Below are 19,591 nucleotides of genomic sequence, written 5' to 3'. Positions count from 1 at the left end.
AAGAGAACATAACCAAAAGAAACAAACATACAACAAGCTAGAAGAGCAAACACATAACTTTAGTTTTGTTTGGAGCCATAGTTTCCAGGGAGGCTGATGAGAGGTTAGAGCAACATCTCTGTGTGCTCCTGCTTCAACCTCTGAACTGCTGGTTAGATGAATAAGCCCAACGCCCCCTGCTGGGTGTTTGTAGCCATGGGGATCAGACCAAAGACCTCTTGCATGCTAGGTCAGTCTCTGTGAACTGAGCTAACTCCTCTGTCACTGCTATAAATTAATTAAACACTCAATGACCAGATATGAAATAAGTGTTCAATGACGTTTTATGAGAAATGCTTATTTTGACTCATGGGCATTTTTCAAGGCATACTCAGGTTCTAGATTTGTGATGCAGTTGTACATAATTTGAATTTAAGTTCTGAAACTTTAGCCTTCCATAAGTAGGTTGTATTATACTTATAACTTTAGATCTTTTTTTCTCAAATTCTTAATAATTTTAAAATAGAAAAAACAAAGTTTCTATGACCTGTCAGAGCATACATACAATACTGTTACTTCTGTCAGCACAGGAACATTGCCCAGGAAGCAATGGGAAGATGTCCATGTTCTTTTAGACAGGCTCCTCTGCAGGCAGAGGTAATCCCATGATGTGTCTGCTCACATACTTCCCTCACCTTAGAATTCAGCCATTGCAAATGACTCTGTCCTATTGGAGGAGGAGACAGCAGCAGACAGGCAGCTCTTTCAGAAGGAACGAGACAATGCAAAGGATTTGCACCTTCCTCCTTTGGTTCCCTGGATTGTTATGGATGTTCTTTCTGCCAGGTTGATCCCACAGCCGTGTCAGCCCCAAATGAACACACGGACACTATATCAATTATGAAACTGTTGACCATTAACTTGGGCTTCTTATTGGCTAGCTCTGTCTTAATTATTAACCCATAACTACTAATCTATATTTCTACATGGTCTTATCTTACTGGAGAATGCCTCACTCGTGTCCTCTCTTCCCGGGATCACAGGACAACTTCTCTCTGCCTCCACTTCCCAGAATCTTCCTCATCTCCTAGACCCGCTTATCTTGCTGCCCTATTGGCTACAGTGTTTGATTCATCAAACAATAAAAGAAACATATGTACAGAAGTCATCTCCATCACTGGATCTCGGTGATCTGCCTCCCTTGATGATTCAGAAGATGAAAAGTTCTCTGTTACCCATTCATTCCTCTGCATCCCTGCAGCTGGTGTTTCTGCAACAGCCCTGGGACTCAGCTCAAAAGTAACAGGATTCTGGGGTGTACCTATCTGTGCCTCTTTCAAGTGTCAACACATTTCTAATTCGTTAGACTCAGAGTTGATGATAATTTTCCTAAGAGGGGAATATGAGCAGAATAGGGGCCTATTCCCTATATGATACTTAAGGATTTAACACAAAGTATACCCTCTTGCAGACCTGCATCTCCATGTTTGATGGGATTGTTGAGAGGGATAGCTGAAACAGAGCAACTCTCCCCCATGACTGGGGCAAGCTGGCCTGGGCTTGTTTGATCCTGCTGAATTCCTTCATTTCACGGCTTGGTGGCATGAAGAGACTATTTCTGAGTCTGATCTTAAATGGATGTTATTAGAAACTTCAGCCTTTGACAATGCTAACAGAGAATACCAACGGGCGCAGTTCAGATAGCTAAATGTCTTTGAGAAGATTACACAGGAGCCTGCAATGGCAGTAAGTACCCAAGTCTGCTTCCTCTGAGATGCAACATTCTTTGTGTTCTTGGGTTTCCTTGCCTTATGCCTGTGGTCTGCCTTTGTTAGTTGTAAAGGCACAGATGCCACCACTGAGTTCCTTAGATCTCTGGTTCAAATGCTCTTTGGGTATGGATAATATTAAAAAAACATATTGTCATGTGTTGTTTCAGCTCTGAGATGGGATTTGGCCTGCCTACTTCAGACCCAAAATTTTTGTCTCAGTTTTTCTATGCTCCATCACTCTGTCTAACTTATGAGAAGAATTAATACTTTAACACATGGCTACTGTGTTAGGAGAATTAAAAGCAAAAATGAGGGAACTGCAAAAAAAAAAAAAACACACAAGCTGCTAAAACATCATACCAACGGCTTACTAAACGGATTTGGAGTGAGTAGAGGTTATATACTGTGGCAGTTTGAATGTAATTGACCCCCATAAGCGCATAGTGAGTGGCACTATCAGTAGTTGTGGCACTGTTGGAGAACGTATGGCCTTGTTGGAGTTAGTGTGTCACTGTGGGGTGGGCTTTGATGTCTCACATATGCTCCAGCCACAGCCAGTGTCTCAGTTCATGTCGTGACGCCTGCCAATCAAGATGCAGGACACTCAGTCACTTTCTGCTGCCTGCCAATCAAGATGCAGGATGCTCAGCCCTGGCTACATGTCTTTCTGTTCAGCATCATGCCCCACCCTGATGATAATGGACTAAATTTCTGAAACTATAAGTCCTCCCCAATAAATGTCTTTGTTTATGAGAGTTACTATGGTCATGGTGTCTCTTCACAGCAATAGTATCCCTAACTAAGACACAGACTAACACATCTCCACTAACGGATGTGATCAGCAGGGTGCTGACACCTTCTCCAGACTGTGGACAGATTCTGACGCATTTCAGGGTCAGGTTATGCAGGTTCGTTTTCTCATGCTGTTTGTGACTTTTCCTGGGAAGACACAAAATAAACAGCCGGTCACTTCTCAAAGTATTCCACGCAATAGAAGCAGAAGGGTCTTTGCCAAACTCTTTCTATGAGGCTTCAATAACCTTCATCCCCAAGCCACACAAAGACACAACTAAGAAAGAGAACTTCAGACCAATATCCCTCATGAACATTGATGCAAAAATACTCAATAAAATACTGGCAAATCGGATCCAAAAACAATTCGAAACAATCATTCACCCCTTCATGATGAAGTCCTGGAGAGATCTGGGATAACAGGAACATACCTAAACATAATGAAAGCTATATACAGCAAACCAACAGCTAGCATCAAACTAAATAGACAGAAACTCAACACAATTCCACTAAAATCAGGAACAAGACAAGGCTGTCCACTCTCTCCATAGGTTTTCAATATTGTAATTGAAGTTCTAGCTAGAGCCATTTGACAACAAAAGGAGAGCAAGGGCATGGGATACAAATTGGAAAGAAAAAGGTCAAACTTTCACTATTTGCAGATGATATGATAGTTTACATAAATGACCCAAAGAATTCTACCAGGGAACTCTTACAGCTGAGTAACACCTTAAGCAAAGTGGTAGGTACAAGATCAACTCAAGAAAATCAGTAGCCTTACTATATACAGATGACAAAAGGGCTGAAAAAGAAATCAGAGAAGCATCACCCTTTACAATTGCCACAAACAACATAAAATACCTTGGGTAACACTAACCAAACAAGTGAAAGACCTATATATCAAGAACTTTGAGTCTTTAAAGAAAGAAATTAATGAAGCCCTCAGAATATTGAAAGATCTCCCATGCTCTCGGATAGGCAGCATCAATGTAGTAAAAATGGCAATACTGCCAAAAGCAATCTACAGATTCAATCCAATCCCAATTAAAATACCAGCACCAGCACAGTTCTTCACAGAACTTGAAAGAACAATAATCAATTTTGTATGGAAAAAAAAACAGACCCAGATAAGCTAAAACAACCCTGTTCAACAAGGCAACGTCCATAGGCATCACCATCCCTGACTTCAAGCTCTATTATAGAGCTATACTGAAAACAACTTGGCGTTGTCACAAAAATAGACAGGTAGACAAATGGAATCGAATAGAAAACCCTGATATTAACTCACACATGTATGAACATCTGATCTTTGACAAAGAAGCTAAAAGTATACAATGGAATAATGAAAGCATCTTCAACAAATGATGCTGGCATAACTGGAGGCTGGCATGTCAAGACTGCGGATCGATCCATGTCTATCGCCACGCAAAAACTTAAATCCAAATGGATCTAAGACCTCAATATAAATCCAGCCACACTGAACCTCTTAGAAGAGAAAGTGGGTGGTACCCTTGAAGGAATTGGTACAGGAGACAGCTTCCTGAACATAACACCGGTAGCACAGACAGTGAGATCCACAATTAATAGTTGGGACCTCCTGAAACTGAGAAGCTTCTGCAAGGCAAAGGACACAGTCAGCAAGACAAAAAGGCAACCCACAGAATTGGGAAAAAATATTCACTAACCCCACATCTGACAGAGGGTTGATCTCCAAAATTTACAAAGAACTCAAGAAGCAAGTCTCCAAATCACCAAAGGATCCAATTAAAAAGTAGGCTGCAGAACTAAATAGAGAATTTTCAATAGAGGAGTCTAAAATGGCTGAGAGGCACTTGAGAAAGTGCTCAACATCCTTACCCATACCGGAAATGCAAAGAAGACAACTCTTAGATACCATAGCAGTTCTGTCAGAATGGCTAAAATCAAAAACACCATTGACAATTTATACTGGAGAGAATGTGGTAAAAGGGGAACACTCCTCCATTGCTGGTGGGAGTGCCAACTTGTTCAGCCACTTTGGAAATTAGTGTGGAGATTCCTCAGAAAAATGGGAATAAACCTATCACAAGACCAGGCAACTCCACTCTTAGGCATATATCCAAAAGATGCCCATTCACACAACAAGGACATCTGCTCCACTATGTTCATAGCAGCATAATACATAGTTTAATACAAATGGGTTAATAATTAAGAGAGAGGTAGCCACTAAGGGCCTGAGCAATCAGCCAAATAGCTTATAAACAGTATTTTCTGCTGAATAGTACTCCATTGTGTAAATGTACCACATTTTCTCTATCCATTCTTCAGTTGAGGGGCATCTAGGTTGCTTCCAAGTTCTGGCTATTACAAAATGCTGCTAGGAGGATGAGGCTCTCTCTCTTTGTGGTCAGGGTTTGGCCTGGAGAACAGTGTGCGCACCTTTGGTGATGTGGGAGGTCCTGTGATTATGTCAATAAAGCACTGTTGAGCCAATAGGAAACCAAGATAGGTGGGACTAGGAGTCTAGAAGGACTCTGGGTAGGAGAAACACAGAGAGTCGAGATGTAACACCATGGGGTAGGAAGCCCGGAAACTTCTCCGGTAAGAGACATACTTGGATTAACAATTATGGGGTAATTACTTAAGCCAGAGTTAGCCAGTAAGAGACAAGCAAGGCCAACAGCTTCATAATTAATATAGCCTCCTGTGTGTTTATTTGGGACTGATGCGGCTCTAGAACCAGGCTGGCGGGAAGACTTCTCTCAAGGAAAAGGCTTCTCTTTACACTTTGGTTCTCGGCTTTCTTGGTTTCTCACGTAAGTGATTGCTTCCTCAACAAAATATCATAGGACACCCCTATTTTGTGTAATTTATTATTTCCACATTATCCGGTATCAGCAAGTAAATTTACCAAGCCTCCGGATCCGCTGCCTCCCTCCCTGGCCGGGTGCCAGCCTACATGTGTGGCCTACAACCCTGTGCATCTGAGTACCCCCAGAGGCCCTCCTAAGTCCCGTTCTCCTGCTCGGTGCGGTTTTCTTCGGCCGAACTGGATTCCATCTCTTTTCTCTAATGCTAATGATTAGATTCATAATCCACATGATATCCTAGAAGAGAGGGCTTAATCATAGGGCAGGGAAGCTTTACAAACTATTGGTAAATTAAAGACAAAAATTCAAAGTCTTCAGGTCAATGGGGAAATGTCTAACAAAGTAAATACCTTGGAACTCAAACATAACAACTTACAAGGCAGAATTGATTCCATGCCCACTGCCCTTATGGCCAAAATGGAATCAATTCAGCAGGATATTATCATGCTGGCAGAAACAACTTGTTCCATGTCTGATGACTCAACTAATAAAACTCGAAAGCTGGAAAACCAGATTGTTAAACTTACTGAAACAATTCATTCCATGTCTGAGGATAATGACCTGTTATCAGATAGAACACTGTTTCTAGAAGGTAACTTACATGCCATTCAGATAATATCTAAGGATGAGAATATTAAATGCTTGGAATCACGTATAAATGATAAATCCAAGAAATGGATAGACTCTATGAAGTCCTTAAGAGGTTTAGCTCTCTGAGTACTCCGTTACTTTTGGTTCTTGCTTACAAAAATGTCGCCCCATTCAAGGTCATCATTATCCCTTAAGCCGTTGCTAAAGTGAAAGCATTCTGCCTCCCAGGATTTATAAGACCCTAAGTGGGAGAGGAGGTTGAAAAGCTGTAAAATTTCAAGCAGAGAATTTAGAACTGAAACCAAAAAATGTTAATTAGCAAAATAAAAAGAAACAAAAAGAAAGTATGAGAGAAAGAATCATATATATGTACACACAAACAAACACACAGGCACACACAGTTTGTTTTTCTGAGAGAGAGTTATTATGTGTAACACTCCTAGCTGTCCTGGAACTCACTTTGTAGACCAGGCTTGTCTCTAACCCACAGAGGTCTGCCTCTGCCTCTACCTCCCAAGTGCTGGGATTAGAGGTATACACCACCACACCTTGCTGCTTTATTTATTTATTCATTTATTTATGTGAGACAAGGTCTCTCTATTATGTCACTCTGACTAACTTGGAATCACGTTGTAGATCAGGCTGACCTCAAACTCCAAAAGATCCATCTGCCTCTGCTTCCCAAGTGCTGGGATTACAGTCATGTGCCACCTCAACTGTCTTGAGGGAATATTTCTGGTTAAGGGGACATTCTAAAAGAGCATTTGGGATAAGGATGGATTTTGTATGATAAAACTATTTTGTCCAAAAAGAAAACTGACAGATGAGACAAAGCCAAGAAAGCTTAAAGCCAAGGAGCAGAAGGTTTGAGCAAATTTCCTAAGGGTTATGGCAGATGGGACTCATGGATGATATATGTTAGAATGATCTACACATGGCAGCAAAAGCTGATTTTAAAATGTATGTCAAATCAAGCTAATCACTATGTCTTTGCTAACTTTGTTGTTTTACCCATGTGAAAAAATACCTTTTGATTATTTTGTGAAAACCAATCTTGTAGTCTCTCCTGTAATTATACACTTTATGATAAAACAAGCTAAAATAAAACAGTGATTAAATTAACTTAGATCTTGTAAAAGTACACTAAAAAAAGATCAAGAAAAGTTGCTCCTAGTTATTTTGAACTGTATTTATGGTTTAATGTTTATTTGGTACTAAAGGAGCTTCAACTCAAAAATGCTAACCTGTTGTGGATATTCCTTTACACTGTGTGAAGATGTGTCACTATTATTGATTTAATAACAAGCTAAATGGTCAATAGCTAGGCAGAACTTTTGGGAAAGAGAGAATGCTGGGAAGAAGGCAAAGAAGCCAGGTTGACTTGGAGGATACATGACACGTAGGAGATGAGGTGACACTCATGAGCCACACAGCAGCAGTAAATTATTAGAAATGGGTTGATTTAAGTAGTAGGAGCTGGTCAGAAACAAGCCTAAGCTATTGGCCAACATTTTACAATTAACAATAAGTCTCTGTGTCATTATTGGGGAGCCAACTGTCTGATGAAAACGTCTGACTCAAGTATTTTTTAAGGCCTAAAATCTTAACAAGGATAAACTGCCATCATTTATAAAATCCTACCTAGTCTTACAAGAGTTACTAATTCATATTTAGCTTTTAAGACAGATCATTCAGATATAAAAGTTAATGATCACTTGATAAATCATCAAATGTCTTTAATGGGCCCAGAATTGTTTATAGTCATGTTAAATACAAATGCAATTCAATTACAGAGACAAGATTAGAGGAAGAGACCAACTTATATATCCCTGTATGCTGTACAGATATTGCTAAAGGATGCATCCTCCCCACTTAATTATGTGACTGATTCTCAATATTTTACAGTTACATTACCACTTTTAGAAATGGTTATTATTAGGCAAAAAAAGGCCTAAACTCTTTGATAATATTTTTTTGGCTCAATAATTGATAACAAAACTATCCAATGCACAGGAAATTATATTTGTGCAAAGCTTAAGGAGAACAATCCAGATACTTTTAATGCTAATGTAACTTTAAAAGGAGACTTACTTGGATCCACTTACACCTAACCAACATTTTTGTGTCAAAATGGCTACAGATACCTTGAACAAAACCTCATTTTTTGTTCAGGAAAGACAATCTGTTCATCATCTCCTTTAAAGAATCTGGTTGGATTGTCAGCAAACTATGATGGCTCTCTTAATGTCGCCAGATGAATGATAACTGAAACCTTAATAGAGAGAGTTGGTTGACAACTCTCTTGTATAGTAAAAGCATGAATGACAGCTAACATCACGAGAAACACTTTTGAGTGTGTCACTTGTTTCATTTTCAGGTAGGGACAATGTCCCTACACAGGGTGACTCAGTTATGACATCTAACCCAGCCTCACCCATTGTGTTTTTAACTTGGGTTCCTCACTGCTTAATGTTCTGATACTAACTACTATACTGTACTGTGGAAAGAAATACGTCCTTACCTTTAGGTAAAGCTTTGCCTTATAGAAGGGTCTGTTTATGTAATCAACTAGTCTTCCAGGCATTGCTGGCCAGTCTCTTGGGATATTGTTCTACAAGCAGAAGTCCTGCACTCTTGCCTTTTCTAGACAACACCCCCAGAGCTACTAGAAGTTTGCCATCAACTTGGTGTAACAAACTGCCGTGACTAAGGAGAAAGCAGATTGCACTTGTAGCCTGTTCTCTGCTTCCAGCACTGGGAATGATAGCGCCCTCAGCATGGAATCTACCAACTGTTCTGTGTCTTCAGCAAAACTGCCAATGCCATGACTATTATTTTTGCAGAATTAAATGTAAAAATGAAGGAACTTTGAACAGCAGTTTTACAAAACCTGAGCTGCTATTAAGATTTACTGCTAAAGGCTTTTGGTTGTGAACATCTCCTGGTATGTGTTCTCCAATATTATAGGTGATTCTCACTTGGTCCCACAACAGGTGGATGACCTTTTGGGAGATTAAAAGCAGTGGAGCTGGCCACATTGGTTCCCCCGGCTCCTTTCCTTTCAGGGAGCACTGGCAGCTATCACATATTACCTGTACTTTCAATGATTCGTGAACTCCCCTATCGTCTTCTGTATCAACAGAAGCTTTACACTGCTCTTAATGAGTTTATAGGAAAGGGGTGAGAAGTAGACCGAAAATAATAAGATTTTCACGCTTGTTTGCTCTCCTGGGAGGAGTGGGTCTGCCTGCCTTGGCCAAGATTGTCCCAACACTTCAGCAATGTAGCTTAGAACATTCAAGGGCATTAAACAAACAGCTCTCATTTTGCCAAGAGACCTGAGCACATCGGATTGTAATGAGAAATACTATCTGTGTTTTTTTTATTGTTTCTCAGTTCCTGCTTTGAACTCTAAGCTACCCAGAACAAAAGCGCCACAGAGTGTCAGTAAGAACTCGCTAGAGAAACTTAGCTTGAGTTCCCAGGTTCAATTTAATCTGGAATCATGGGCACTAGGCACTGGCAGGACTCAGCAGAGGAGGAGAATATGAACACTAGAATAGATTTGACTACACTCTAAGTACCAAAAACAGTGGTGTGAGGATAAACGGCCAGCTAAAGAAACACACCGTGAGCAGAGCCAAAGAAACACACTTTGGCCCTGCAACCAGAACCAAAGAAATGTACCCTGACCCTGAAACCAGTGCCAAATAAACATACTTTGTCCCTGAAATCAAAGCCAGTGAAAAAAATACATCCTGGCCCTAAAATCAGAGCCAAAAGGCTAAAAAGGACCAGTGAAAGGAACACACTTTGAGCCGGCTGGTGGTGGTGGTGCACGCCTTTAATCCCAGCACTCCGGGGCCGGGGTAAGCCGGATCTCTGTGAGTTCAAGGCCCAGCTATTCCGACAGCCTCCAAAACAACACAGAGAAACCGTCTCCTAAAAACCAAAAAAAAAAAAAAAAAAAAAAAAAAAAAAGAAACACACTGTGCAGAAAATTTACCAATCCCTGAGCAGGAGATCGACCCAGTCTGAGCTCAGGGACTGAAATCTGACTAATCCCCAACATGGAAAAACTCCACTCCCTAAGAGTCCCTATATAAACCCTGTGTCTGTTCAGCTTGTGACTGTTCTTGGTACCCAGGTGCCCTCTGTCACCCTGGCAGAAGGCAGTCACTCTCCTGGATTCTTCCCTCCCAATAAATCTCTTTCATGAGGTTTGGGTGAGACCTTCTTTTGTCGGAGCAGAGAGACAACTCTGGGCAGAGGGGATCCGAGTGGAGCAAGGCTGTCACACTTTTTGTTGGGGAAACCTTCCCCTGGCTGAACTAAAGTTGTTACACTTGCTCTCCAACAGACTGGAGCCGAACTATAACAATTTTTCTAGGGAAACCCTCTCCTGCTGGAGCAGAGCTGATACACTGGGGAAACCTTTCCCTGAAGCAGGGCTATAAGCTGCTATTCTTAATGTGACTGGTGTAATTCCTTGGCTCCTGAGTATCAGAATACCTTCCCATCCAAGCTGTAATACTCAGTATTCTTTGGCTCATGAGTGCCAGGATCTATCCCTGTCCATCCCATTTGATCTGTCAAAATGCTTACAAATGGAGCTTTAGATAGATACCTTAATTAAAAATAAACCATTTCATTTTTTTTTGTTTTTGTTTCTCTGTGTAGTCCTAGCTGTCTTGGAACTCACTTTGTGCACCAGGCTGACCTTGAATTGAGAGATCTGCCTGCCTCCACTTCTTGAGTGCTGGGACTAAAGGCATGCACCGCCACCAGTGGTGGATGTTTTTGAGGAGAGAGGCTGAAATTTACCAAGGACACATTATAAATTTGGTGCAATTTTTTGCATGATTGCTTATATCAACAACTGAATATCATACATAAATATTCAACAACAAAAAGTGACATATAGGAAACCTAAAAAATGTTTTAAAACTTATATAGTGTGTGTTTGCCAATGTGTGTTACATGCATGCCCTACTATGCTGTACATGTGGAGGTATAGTTCTTTCTGTAGTAGTTCTTACAACACAATATGGGTCCTGAGGATTGAACTCAGGTGGTCAGCCTTGGTAGCAAATGCCTTAACCACATTGGGCATCACTGGCATGGAAATCTTTATATAAAAAGACAAACAACACAAACTTGGAAAGTAAACTTTAACTGAGTACGTGCCCAGCTAAATAAATGTGTTTCAATGTGTCTTCTTTATTTTTCATTTTGATTTATGTAGTGTGTGCAAAGGAGTGTGAGCATGCGTGTGCTACAGTGTGCATGTAGAGGTTGAAAAGCAGCTTATATGAGTTGGAAAAATCATCCACCGTGATCAAATAGGCTTCATCCCAGGGATGCAGGGATGGTTCAACATATGAAAATCCATCAATGTAATCCACCATTTAAACCAACTGAAAAAGAAAAACCACATGATCACCTCACTAGATGCTGAAAAAGCCTTTGACAAAATCCAACACCCCTGCATGATAAAGGTCCTGGGGAGATAAGGGATAACAGGAACATACCTAAACATAACAAAAGCTATACACAGCAAACCAACAGCCAACATCAAACTAAATGGAGAGAAACTCAACTCAAATCCTCTACAATCAGGAACAAGGCAAGGCTGTCTACTCTTTCCATACCTCTTCAATATTGTACTTGAAGTTCTATCTAGAGCAGTAAGACAACAAAAGAAGATCAAGGGGATACAAATTGATAAGAAGAAGTCAAATGTTCACTATTTGCAGATGATATGATAGTTTACATAAGTGACCCCAAAAATTTTACCAGGGAACTCCTACAGCTGATAAACACCTTCAGAAAAGCAGCAGGATACAATATTAACTAAAAAAAAAAAAAAGAGGAATCAATAGCGCTACTATATATAGATGATAAATGGGCTGAGAAAGAAATCAGAGAAACATCACCCTTTACAATAGCCAAAAACACCATAAAATATCTTGGGGTAACTCGAACCAAACAAGTGAAAGACCTGTATAACAAGAACTCTGAGTCCTTAAAGAAAGAAATCAAAGAACATACCAGAAAACGGAAGGATCTCCCATGCTCTTGGATGGGTAGGATCAACATAGTAAAAATGGCAATCTTGCCAAGAGCAATCTACAGATTCAATGCAGTCCTCATTAAAATCCCGGCACAATTCTTCACAGATCTTGAAAGAACAATACTCAACTTTATATGGAAAAACTCAGGATAGCCAAAACAACTCTGTACAATAGAACAAGTTCCGGAGGCATCACTATCCCTGATTTCAAGTTCTATTATAGAGCTAAAGTCCTGAAAACAGCTTGGTATTGGCACAAAAACAGACAGGTAGACCAATAGAATCGAATTGAAGATCAAAACATTTACTCACACACCTAGGAACACCTGATTATTGACAAAGCTAAAATTATACAATGGAAAAAAGAAAGCATCTTCAACAAATGGTGATTGCATAACTGGATACTGGCATGCAGGAGACTGCAGAAAGATTCATATCTATCGCCATGTACAAAACTTAAGTTCAAATGGATCAAAGACCTCAACATAAATCCAGCCATACTGAACCTCTTAGAAGAGGAAGTAGGAGGTACCCTTGAATGAATTGGTACAGGAAACAGCTTTCTGAACATAACACCAGTAGCAGACACTGAGATCGACAATAAATGGGATCTCCTAAAACTGAGAAGCTTCTATAAGGCTAAGGTCACTGTCAACAAGACAAAAGGGCAACCCACAGATTGGAAAAAGATATTCAACAACCCCATATCTGATAGAGAGCTGATTTCCAAAATATACAAAGAACTCAAGAAGCTGGTTACCAAAACACCAAAGGATCCAATGTAAAAGTGGGGTACAGAACTAAATAGAGAATTCTCAATAGAAGAGTCTAAAATGATTGAGAGACACTTAAGAAAGTGTTCAATATCCTTAGCCATCAGCGAAATGCAAATCAAAACAACTCTGAGATACCATCTTGCTCCTGTCAGAATGGCTAAAATCAAAAACACCATTGACGCCCAGCGAGCCGAGCTTCAGGTGAGATTGGGTCTCCAGCAGGGATCCCCCGCCCAACACCCATCCCCTCGATCTTCCAGGGCCGCTCCTGGCATCCAGAAGACCCGCCCACACAGGAAAGACATCAGCCCTTCCAAGACCCCAACCCCAGGGAGTCCAGCTTCAGGTGAGATTGGGTCTCCGGCAGAGACTGCCCACCCAACACCCATCCCCTTGATCTTCCAGGCCGCTCCTGGAATCCAGAAGACCCGCCCACACAGGAAAGACATCAGCCCTTCCAAGACCCCAACCCCAGCGAGTACAGCTTCAGGAGACCCACTCACACAGCAAGGACGTCAGCAATTCCAAGACCCCAACCCCAGCGAGTCCAGTTTCAGGAAAGACATCAGCTCTTCCAGGCCCCAAACTCTGTGTCAGCATCCCCAGGTTCAGTTGCAGGAAGGAAGGAGACCAGTGGAGACGGAAAGACCCCACCAGCACCCACTGGAAGAAGAGATGGGAAGAAGGCAGAATAAGAGCTCACTCAGCAATAGAAACACCAACATGACCCCACAAGAATCTAGGAATCCAACACCAGCAAGACCCGAAAAGCACTACATACACGAAGAAGAGGAGACAGACCTTAAAAATTATTTCATGAAGATCATGGAGACCCTCAAAGAAGAAAGGAGGAAATCCCTTAAAGAAATAGAAGAAAAAACAAACAAAAAAATCCATGAAATGGGGGAAAATTTTAAGAAATAAACAAATCTCTCAAAGAATCTAAAGAGCACCAAGAAAAAACAACCAAAAAAATGAAGGAAACAACTCAGACACTTGAAGTATTGAAAGCTGAAATAGAAACGATAAAGAAAACACAGAATGAAGGGATGCTGGAAATACAAAAGCTGGGTAAATGATCAGGAACTACAGATGCAAGTATCACCAATAGAATACAGGAGATAGGGCAGAGGCAGGCGGATCTTTGTGTGTTCGAGGCCAGGCTGTACCGATAGCCTCCGAAACAATACAGAGAAACCCTGTCTCATAAAAACCAAAAAAAAAAAAAAAAAAAAAAGAATACAGGAGATAGAAGAGAGAATCTCAGGTGTTGAAGACTCATTAGAGGATATAGAGTCGTCAACAAAGAAAATCTCAAAGCCAACAAATCCTTAACACAAAATATCCAGGAAATATGGGACACCGTGAAGAAGCCAAACCTGAGAATAATAGGTATAGAAGAAGGCGAAGAAATACAACTCAAAGGTACAGAAAACATATTCAACAAAATCATAGAAGAAAACTTCCCTAACCTAAAGAAAGATATGCCTATGAAAATACAAGAATCTTACAGAACACCAAATAGGCTGGGCCAGAAAAAGAAGTCACCTCGCCATATAATAATCAAAACATCAAACATACAGAATAAAGAGAAAATATTAAGAGCATCTAAAGAAAAAGGCCAAGTAACATACAAAGGCATACCAATCCGAATTACACCTGACTTCTCAATGGAAACGATGAAGGCCAGATAATCCTGGATAGATGTCTTACAAATGCTAATGGAACAAGGATGCCAGCCCAGACTACTATATCCAGCAAAGCTCTCAATTACCTTAGATGCAGAAAACAAAATATTCCATGACAAAGCCAGATTTAAACAATACGTATCCATGAATCCAGCTCTACAGAAAGTGCTAGAAGGAAAACCTAGATCCAAGGAAGATAACTACACTCACAAAGACACAGGCAATATATAATTTCACTTTACAAAACACCAAAAGAAAAAGGGAGGAGAAACTACACAAAATAACTTCACTAACAATAAATCAAGCACAAACAAGGATCATCAATCAATGGTCATTAATATCCCTCAATATCAACGGCCTCAACTTGCCTATAAAAAGACACAGACTAGCAGATTGGATACGAAGACAGAACCCTTCCTTCAGCTGCATACAAGAAACACATCTCAACACCAAAGACAGACGTTATCTCAGAGTAAAGGGCTGGGAAAAGATCTTCCAATCAAACGGCCCCAAGAAACAAGCGGGTGTAGCAATCCTAATATCTAACAAATTAGACTTCAAATTAAAATCAATCAAAAGAGATGAAGAAGGACACTTCACATTCATCAAAGGAAAAATACATCAAGACAAAGTCTCAATTTTAAACATCTACGCCCCAAATACAAAGGCACCTACATTCGTGAAAGAAACATTACTAAAGCTCAAAATGCACATAAAATCTCACACACTAATAGTAGGAGACTTCAACACTCCGCTCTCACCGCTAGACAGAACCTCCAGACAGAAACTTAACAAAGAAACAAAAGAGCTAATAGAAGTTATGACCCAACTGGGTTTAACAGACATCTATAGAACATTCCACCCAAACACAAAGGATATACCTTCTTCTCGGCGCCACATGGAACCTTCTCTAAAATTGACCACATAATAGGAAACATAGCAAATCTCCACACATACAAAAAAATCAGAATAACCCCTGTATCTTATCAGACCACCATGCATTAAAATTAAAATTCAACAATAACACAAATCGCAGAAACCCCACAAACTCATGGAAATTGAACAATGCACAATTGCACCATCCCTGGGTAAAGGAAGAAATAAAAAAAGAAATTAAAGACTTCCTGGAATTCAATGAGAATGAAGACACAACATACACAAACTTATGGGACACTTTGAAAGCAGTGCTGAGAGGAAAGTTTATAGCACTAAGTGCCCACATGAAGAAACTGGAGAACAGTCACACTAGAGAATTAATAGCACAGCTGAATGTTCTAGAACAAAAAGAAGCAAACTCCCCCAGGAGGAGCAGACGCCAGGAAATAATCAAATTGAGGGCTGAAATCAATCAAGTAGAAACCAGGAAAACACTGAGAAGAATCAATGAAACAAAGAGTTGGTTCTTTGAGAAAATCAACGAAATAGACAAACCTCTGTCCAAACTAACCAAAAGACAGAGAGAGAGAGCATGTTAATTAACAAAATCAGAAATGAAAAAGGGGACATAACAATGGACTCTGAGGAAATCTAGAGAATCATCAGGGCATACTTTGAAAATCTGTACTCCACAAAATTCGAAAATTTAAAGGAAATGGACAATTTCCTGGCTAGGTATCACTTGCCAAAACTAAATCGAGAGCAGATAAACCATCTAAACAGACCTATAACCCCTAATGAAATAGAAGCAGTCATCAAAAGTCTCCCAAACAAAAAAAGCCCAGGCCCCGATGACTTCAGTGCAGAATTCTACCAGAAATTCAAAGAAGAGCTAATTCCAATACTCCTCAAAGTATTCCACACAATAGAAGCAGGAGGCTCACTGCCAAACTCTTTTTACGATGCTACAATTACCTTGATAGCCAAGCCACACAAAGACACAACTAAGAAAGAGAACTATAGACCAATTTCCCTCATGAACATCGATGCAAAAATACTCGCAAACCAGATTCAAGAACACATCAGAAAAATCATCCACCATGATCAAGTAGGCTACATCCCAGGAATGCAGGGATGGTTCAACATTAGAATATCTATCAATGTAATCCACCATATAAACAAACTGCGGAAGAAAAACCACATGATCATCTCACTAGATGCTGAAAAAGCCTTTGACAAAATCCAGCACTCCTTCATGATAAAGGTCCTAGAGAGATCAGGGATAACAGGAACATACCTGAATATAATAAAAGCAATATACAGTAAACTGACAGCTAACATCAAACTAAATGGAGAGAAACTCAAAGCAATTCCTCTAAAATCAGGAACAAGACAAGGCTGTCCACTCTCTCCATATCTCTTCAATATTGTACTTGAAGTTCTAGCTACAGTAATAAGACAACAAAAGGAGATAAAGGGGATACAAATAGGAAAAGAAGAAGTCAAACTTTCACTATTTGCAGATGATATGATAGTTTACATAAGTGACCCGAAAAACTCCGCAAGGGAACTTCTAGAGCTAATAAACCCCCTCAGCAATGGTAAACTCAAAAAAAAAATCAGTGGCCCTATTATATACAGATGATGAAGTGACTGAGAAAGAAATCAGAGAAACATCACCCTTTACAATAGCCATAAACAGCACCAAATATCTGGAGATAATATTAACCAAGAAAGTGAAAGACTTGTATATCAAGAAGTTTGAGTCTTTAAAGAAAGAAATCAAAGAGGATACCAGAAAATGGAAATATCTCCCATGCTCTTGGATAGGTAGGATCAACATAATAAAAATGGCAATCTTGCCAAAAGCAGTCTACAGTTTCAATGCAATCCCTATCAAAATTCCATCACAATTCTTCAAGGACTTGGAAAGAACATTAATCAACTTTATATGGAAAAACAAAAGGCCCAGGATAGCCAAAACAACCCTATACAATAAAGGAACTTCAGGAGGCATAACCATACCTGACTTCAAGCTCTATTATAAAGCTATAGTCCTGAAAACAGCTTGGTATTGGCACAAAAATAGGCAGGTAGACCAATGGAACCGAATTGAAAACCCTGATATTCACCCACACATTTATGAACACTTGATTTTTAACAAAGAAGCTAAAACTATACAATGGAAAAAAGAAAGCATCTTCAGCAAATGGTGCTGGCATAACTGGGTACTGGTATGCAGAAGACTGCAGATAGATCCATGTTTATTGCCTTGTACAAAACTTAAGTCCAAATGGATCAAAGATCTCAACATAAATCCAGCTACACTGAAACTTTTAGAAGACAAAGTGGGAGATACTCTTCAACGAGTTGGTACAGGAGTCCACTTCCTAAACATAACACCAGTGGCACAAACACTGAGATTGACAATTAACAAATGGGACCTTCTGAAACTAAAAAGCTTCTGTAAGGCAAAGGACACAGTCAACAAGACAAAAAGACAGTCCACAGAATGGGAAAAGTTATTCACTAACCCCACATCTGACAGAGGACTAATCTCCAAAATTTACAAAGAACTCAAGAAGCAAGTCTCCAAAACACCAAAGGATCCAATTAAAAGGTGGGGTACAGAACTAAATAGAGAATTCTCAATAGAGGAGGCTATAATGGCCAAGAGACACTTAAGAAAGTGCTCAACATCCTTAGCCATCAGGGAAATGCAAATCAAAACAACTCTGAGATACCATCTTACTCCTGTCAGAATGGCTAAAATCAAAAACACTGAAGACAATTTATGCTGGAGAGGATGTGGAGAGAGGGGAACACTCCTCCACTGCTGGTGGGAGTGCCAACTCGTACAGCCACTTTGGAAAGCAGTATGGAGATTCCTCAGGAAAATGGGAATTAATCTACCACAAGACCCAGCAAATTCATACAACAAGGGCATCTGCTCCACTATGTTCATAGCAGTATTATTTGTAATAGCCAGAACCTGGAAGCAACCTAGATGCCCCTCAACTGAAGAGTGGATAGAGAAAATGTGGTACATTTACACAATGGAGCATTACTCAGCAGTAAAAAACAATGGAATCTTGAAAGTCGCAGGTAAATGGATAGCACTGGAAGAAACCATCCTGAGTGAGGTAACCCAGTCGCAAAAAGACAAACATGGTATGTACTCACTCATATATGGATTTTAGACATGGATCAGGATAGTGCCAGTCTGCACTTCCACTGATAGAGAGTCTGGGAAACAGGAAAGAACCTAAAAGATATGCATATATGCATAGTACCCAATAGAAGAGGATTGAGACAAGATCCTCTGAATGGATGGGGAACACGGCGAGGGGTGGGGAGGGAGTGGGAGCTGGGAAGAAGAGAGGGGGTGAAGAGGAAGAGAGTTGGTCATGGGGGAACAGGAAGTTGAGTGGGTGGGGGTAGAATAGGGGGAAGAGGGAATCATAGGATAGAAGACAGATCAGGCAACAGAATGACCTCGAGTGATCTAAAGGGATAACACCAATTGGCAAGCTAAGCAATAGTGGAGAGACCACCTCAAATGCCCATTCCTGATAATGAACTTGATGTCTATAACCATCCGGGAGCCTTCATCCTGTGACTGATGGAAGCAGAGGCAAACACACAACTAATCACTGAACTGAACCCAAGAAACCCAGTGACAGAGAGAGAGGAGTGATGAGCAAATTGGCAAAGAATGGGCTGGTAAAACCAGCAGAGACAGCTGATCTGAACAGGGGAGAGCTCTTGGACCCCAGACCGACAGCTGGGAGGCCAGCATGGGACTGAACTGGACCCCCGAATGTGAGTGTCAGTGAGAAGGCCTGGGCAACCTATGGGGCCCTGAGCATTGGATCAGTGTCTATCCCTGGAATACAAACAGTCATCGTGTGCCCATAGCACAAAGAGGGATGCTCTCTCAGCGTGGACTCTTAGGGGAGTGCCTGGACCCTACCCTGAGGGAAATGTCAGACACTAGATATCCCCTATGTGGAAGGAATTGGCAATAGGGTGGGAGGCTGGGGGGGATGGGAAGTGCGGGAGGAGTGGAGGGAGAGGGAAATGGGATTCACATGTAAAACAAGCTATTTAAAATAAACAAAACAAAACAAAACAAAACACCATTGACAGTTTATGCTGGAGAGGATGTGGAGAAAGGGGCACATTCCTCCAGTGC

At 40.6% G+C, this 19,591-nt stretch overlaps 1 protein-coding gene across 1 annotated transcript in view; it reads right to left on the bottom strand.

The window, feature by feature from the left end:
- Positions 1 to 1,017: 1,017 nt before the first annotated feature.
- LOC101836425 (zinc finger protein 25) overlaps positions 1,018 to 19,591 on the bottom strand; it is a 42,325-nt gene continuing 23,751 nt past the window's right edge. The window contains exon 6 of the mRNA XM_040735325.1: positions 1,018 to 2,690. Coding sequence (XP_040591259.1) covers positions 2,647 to 2,690 — 44 coding nt within the window. The 3' untranslated portion in view covers positions 1,018 to 2,646. The remainder of the gene's footprint in view (positions 2,691 to 19,591) is intronic.

The sequence above is a fragment of the Mesocricetus auratus genome, unplaced genomic scaffold (assembly GCF_017639785.1).
Source record: "Mesocricetus auratus isolate SY011 unplaced genomic scaffold, BCM_Maur_2.0 Super-Scaffold_100045, whole genome shotgun sequence".
NCBI lineage: Eukaryota > Metazoa > Chordata > Mammalia > Rodentia > Cricetidae > Mesocricetus > Mesocricetus auratus.
This window is presented reverse-complemented; position numbering and strand designations above follow the sequence as displayed.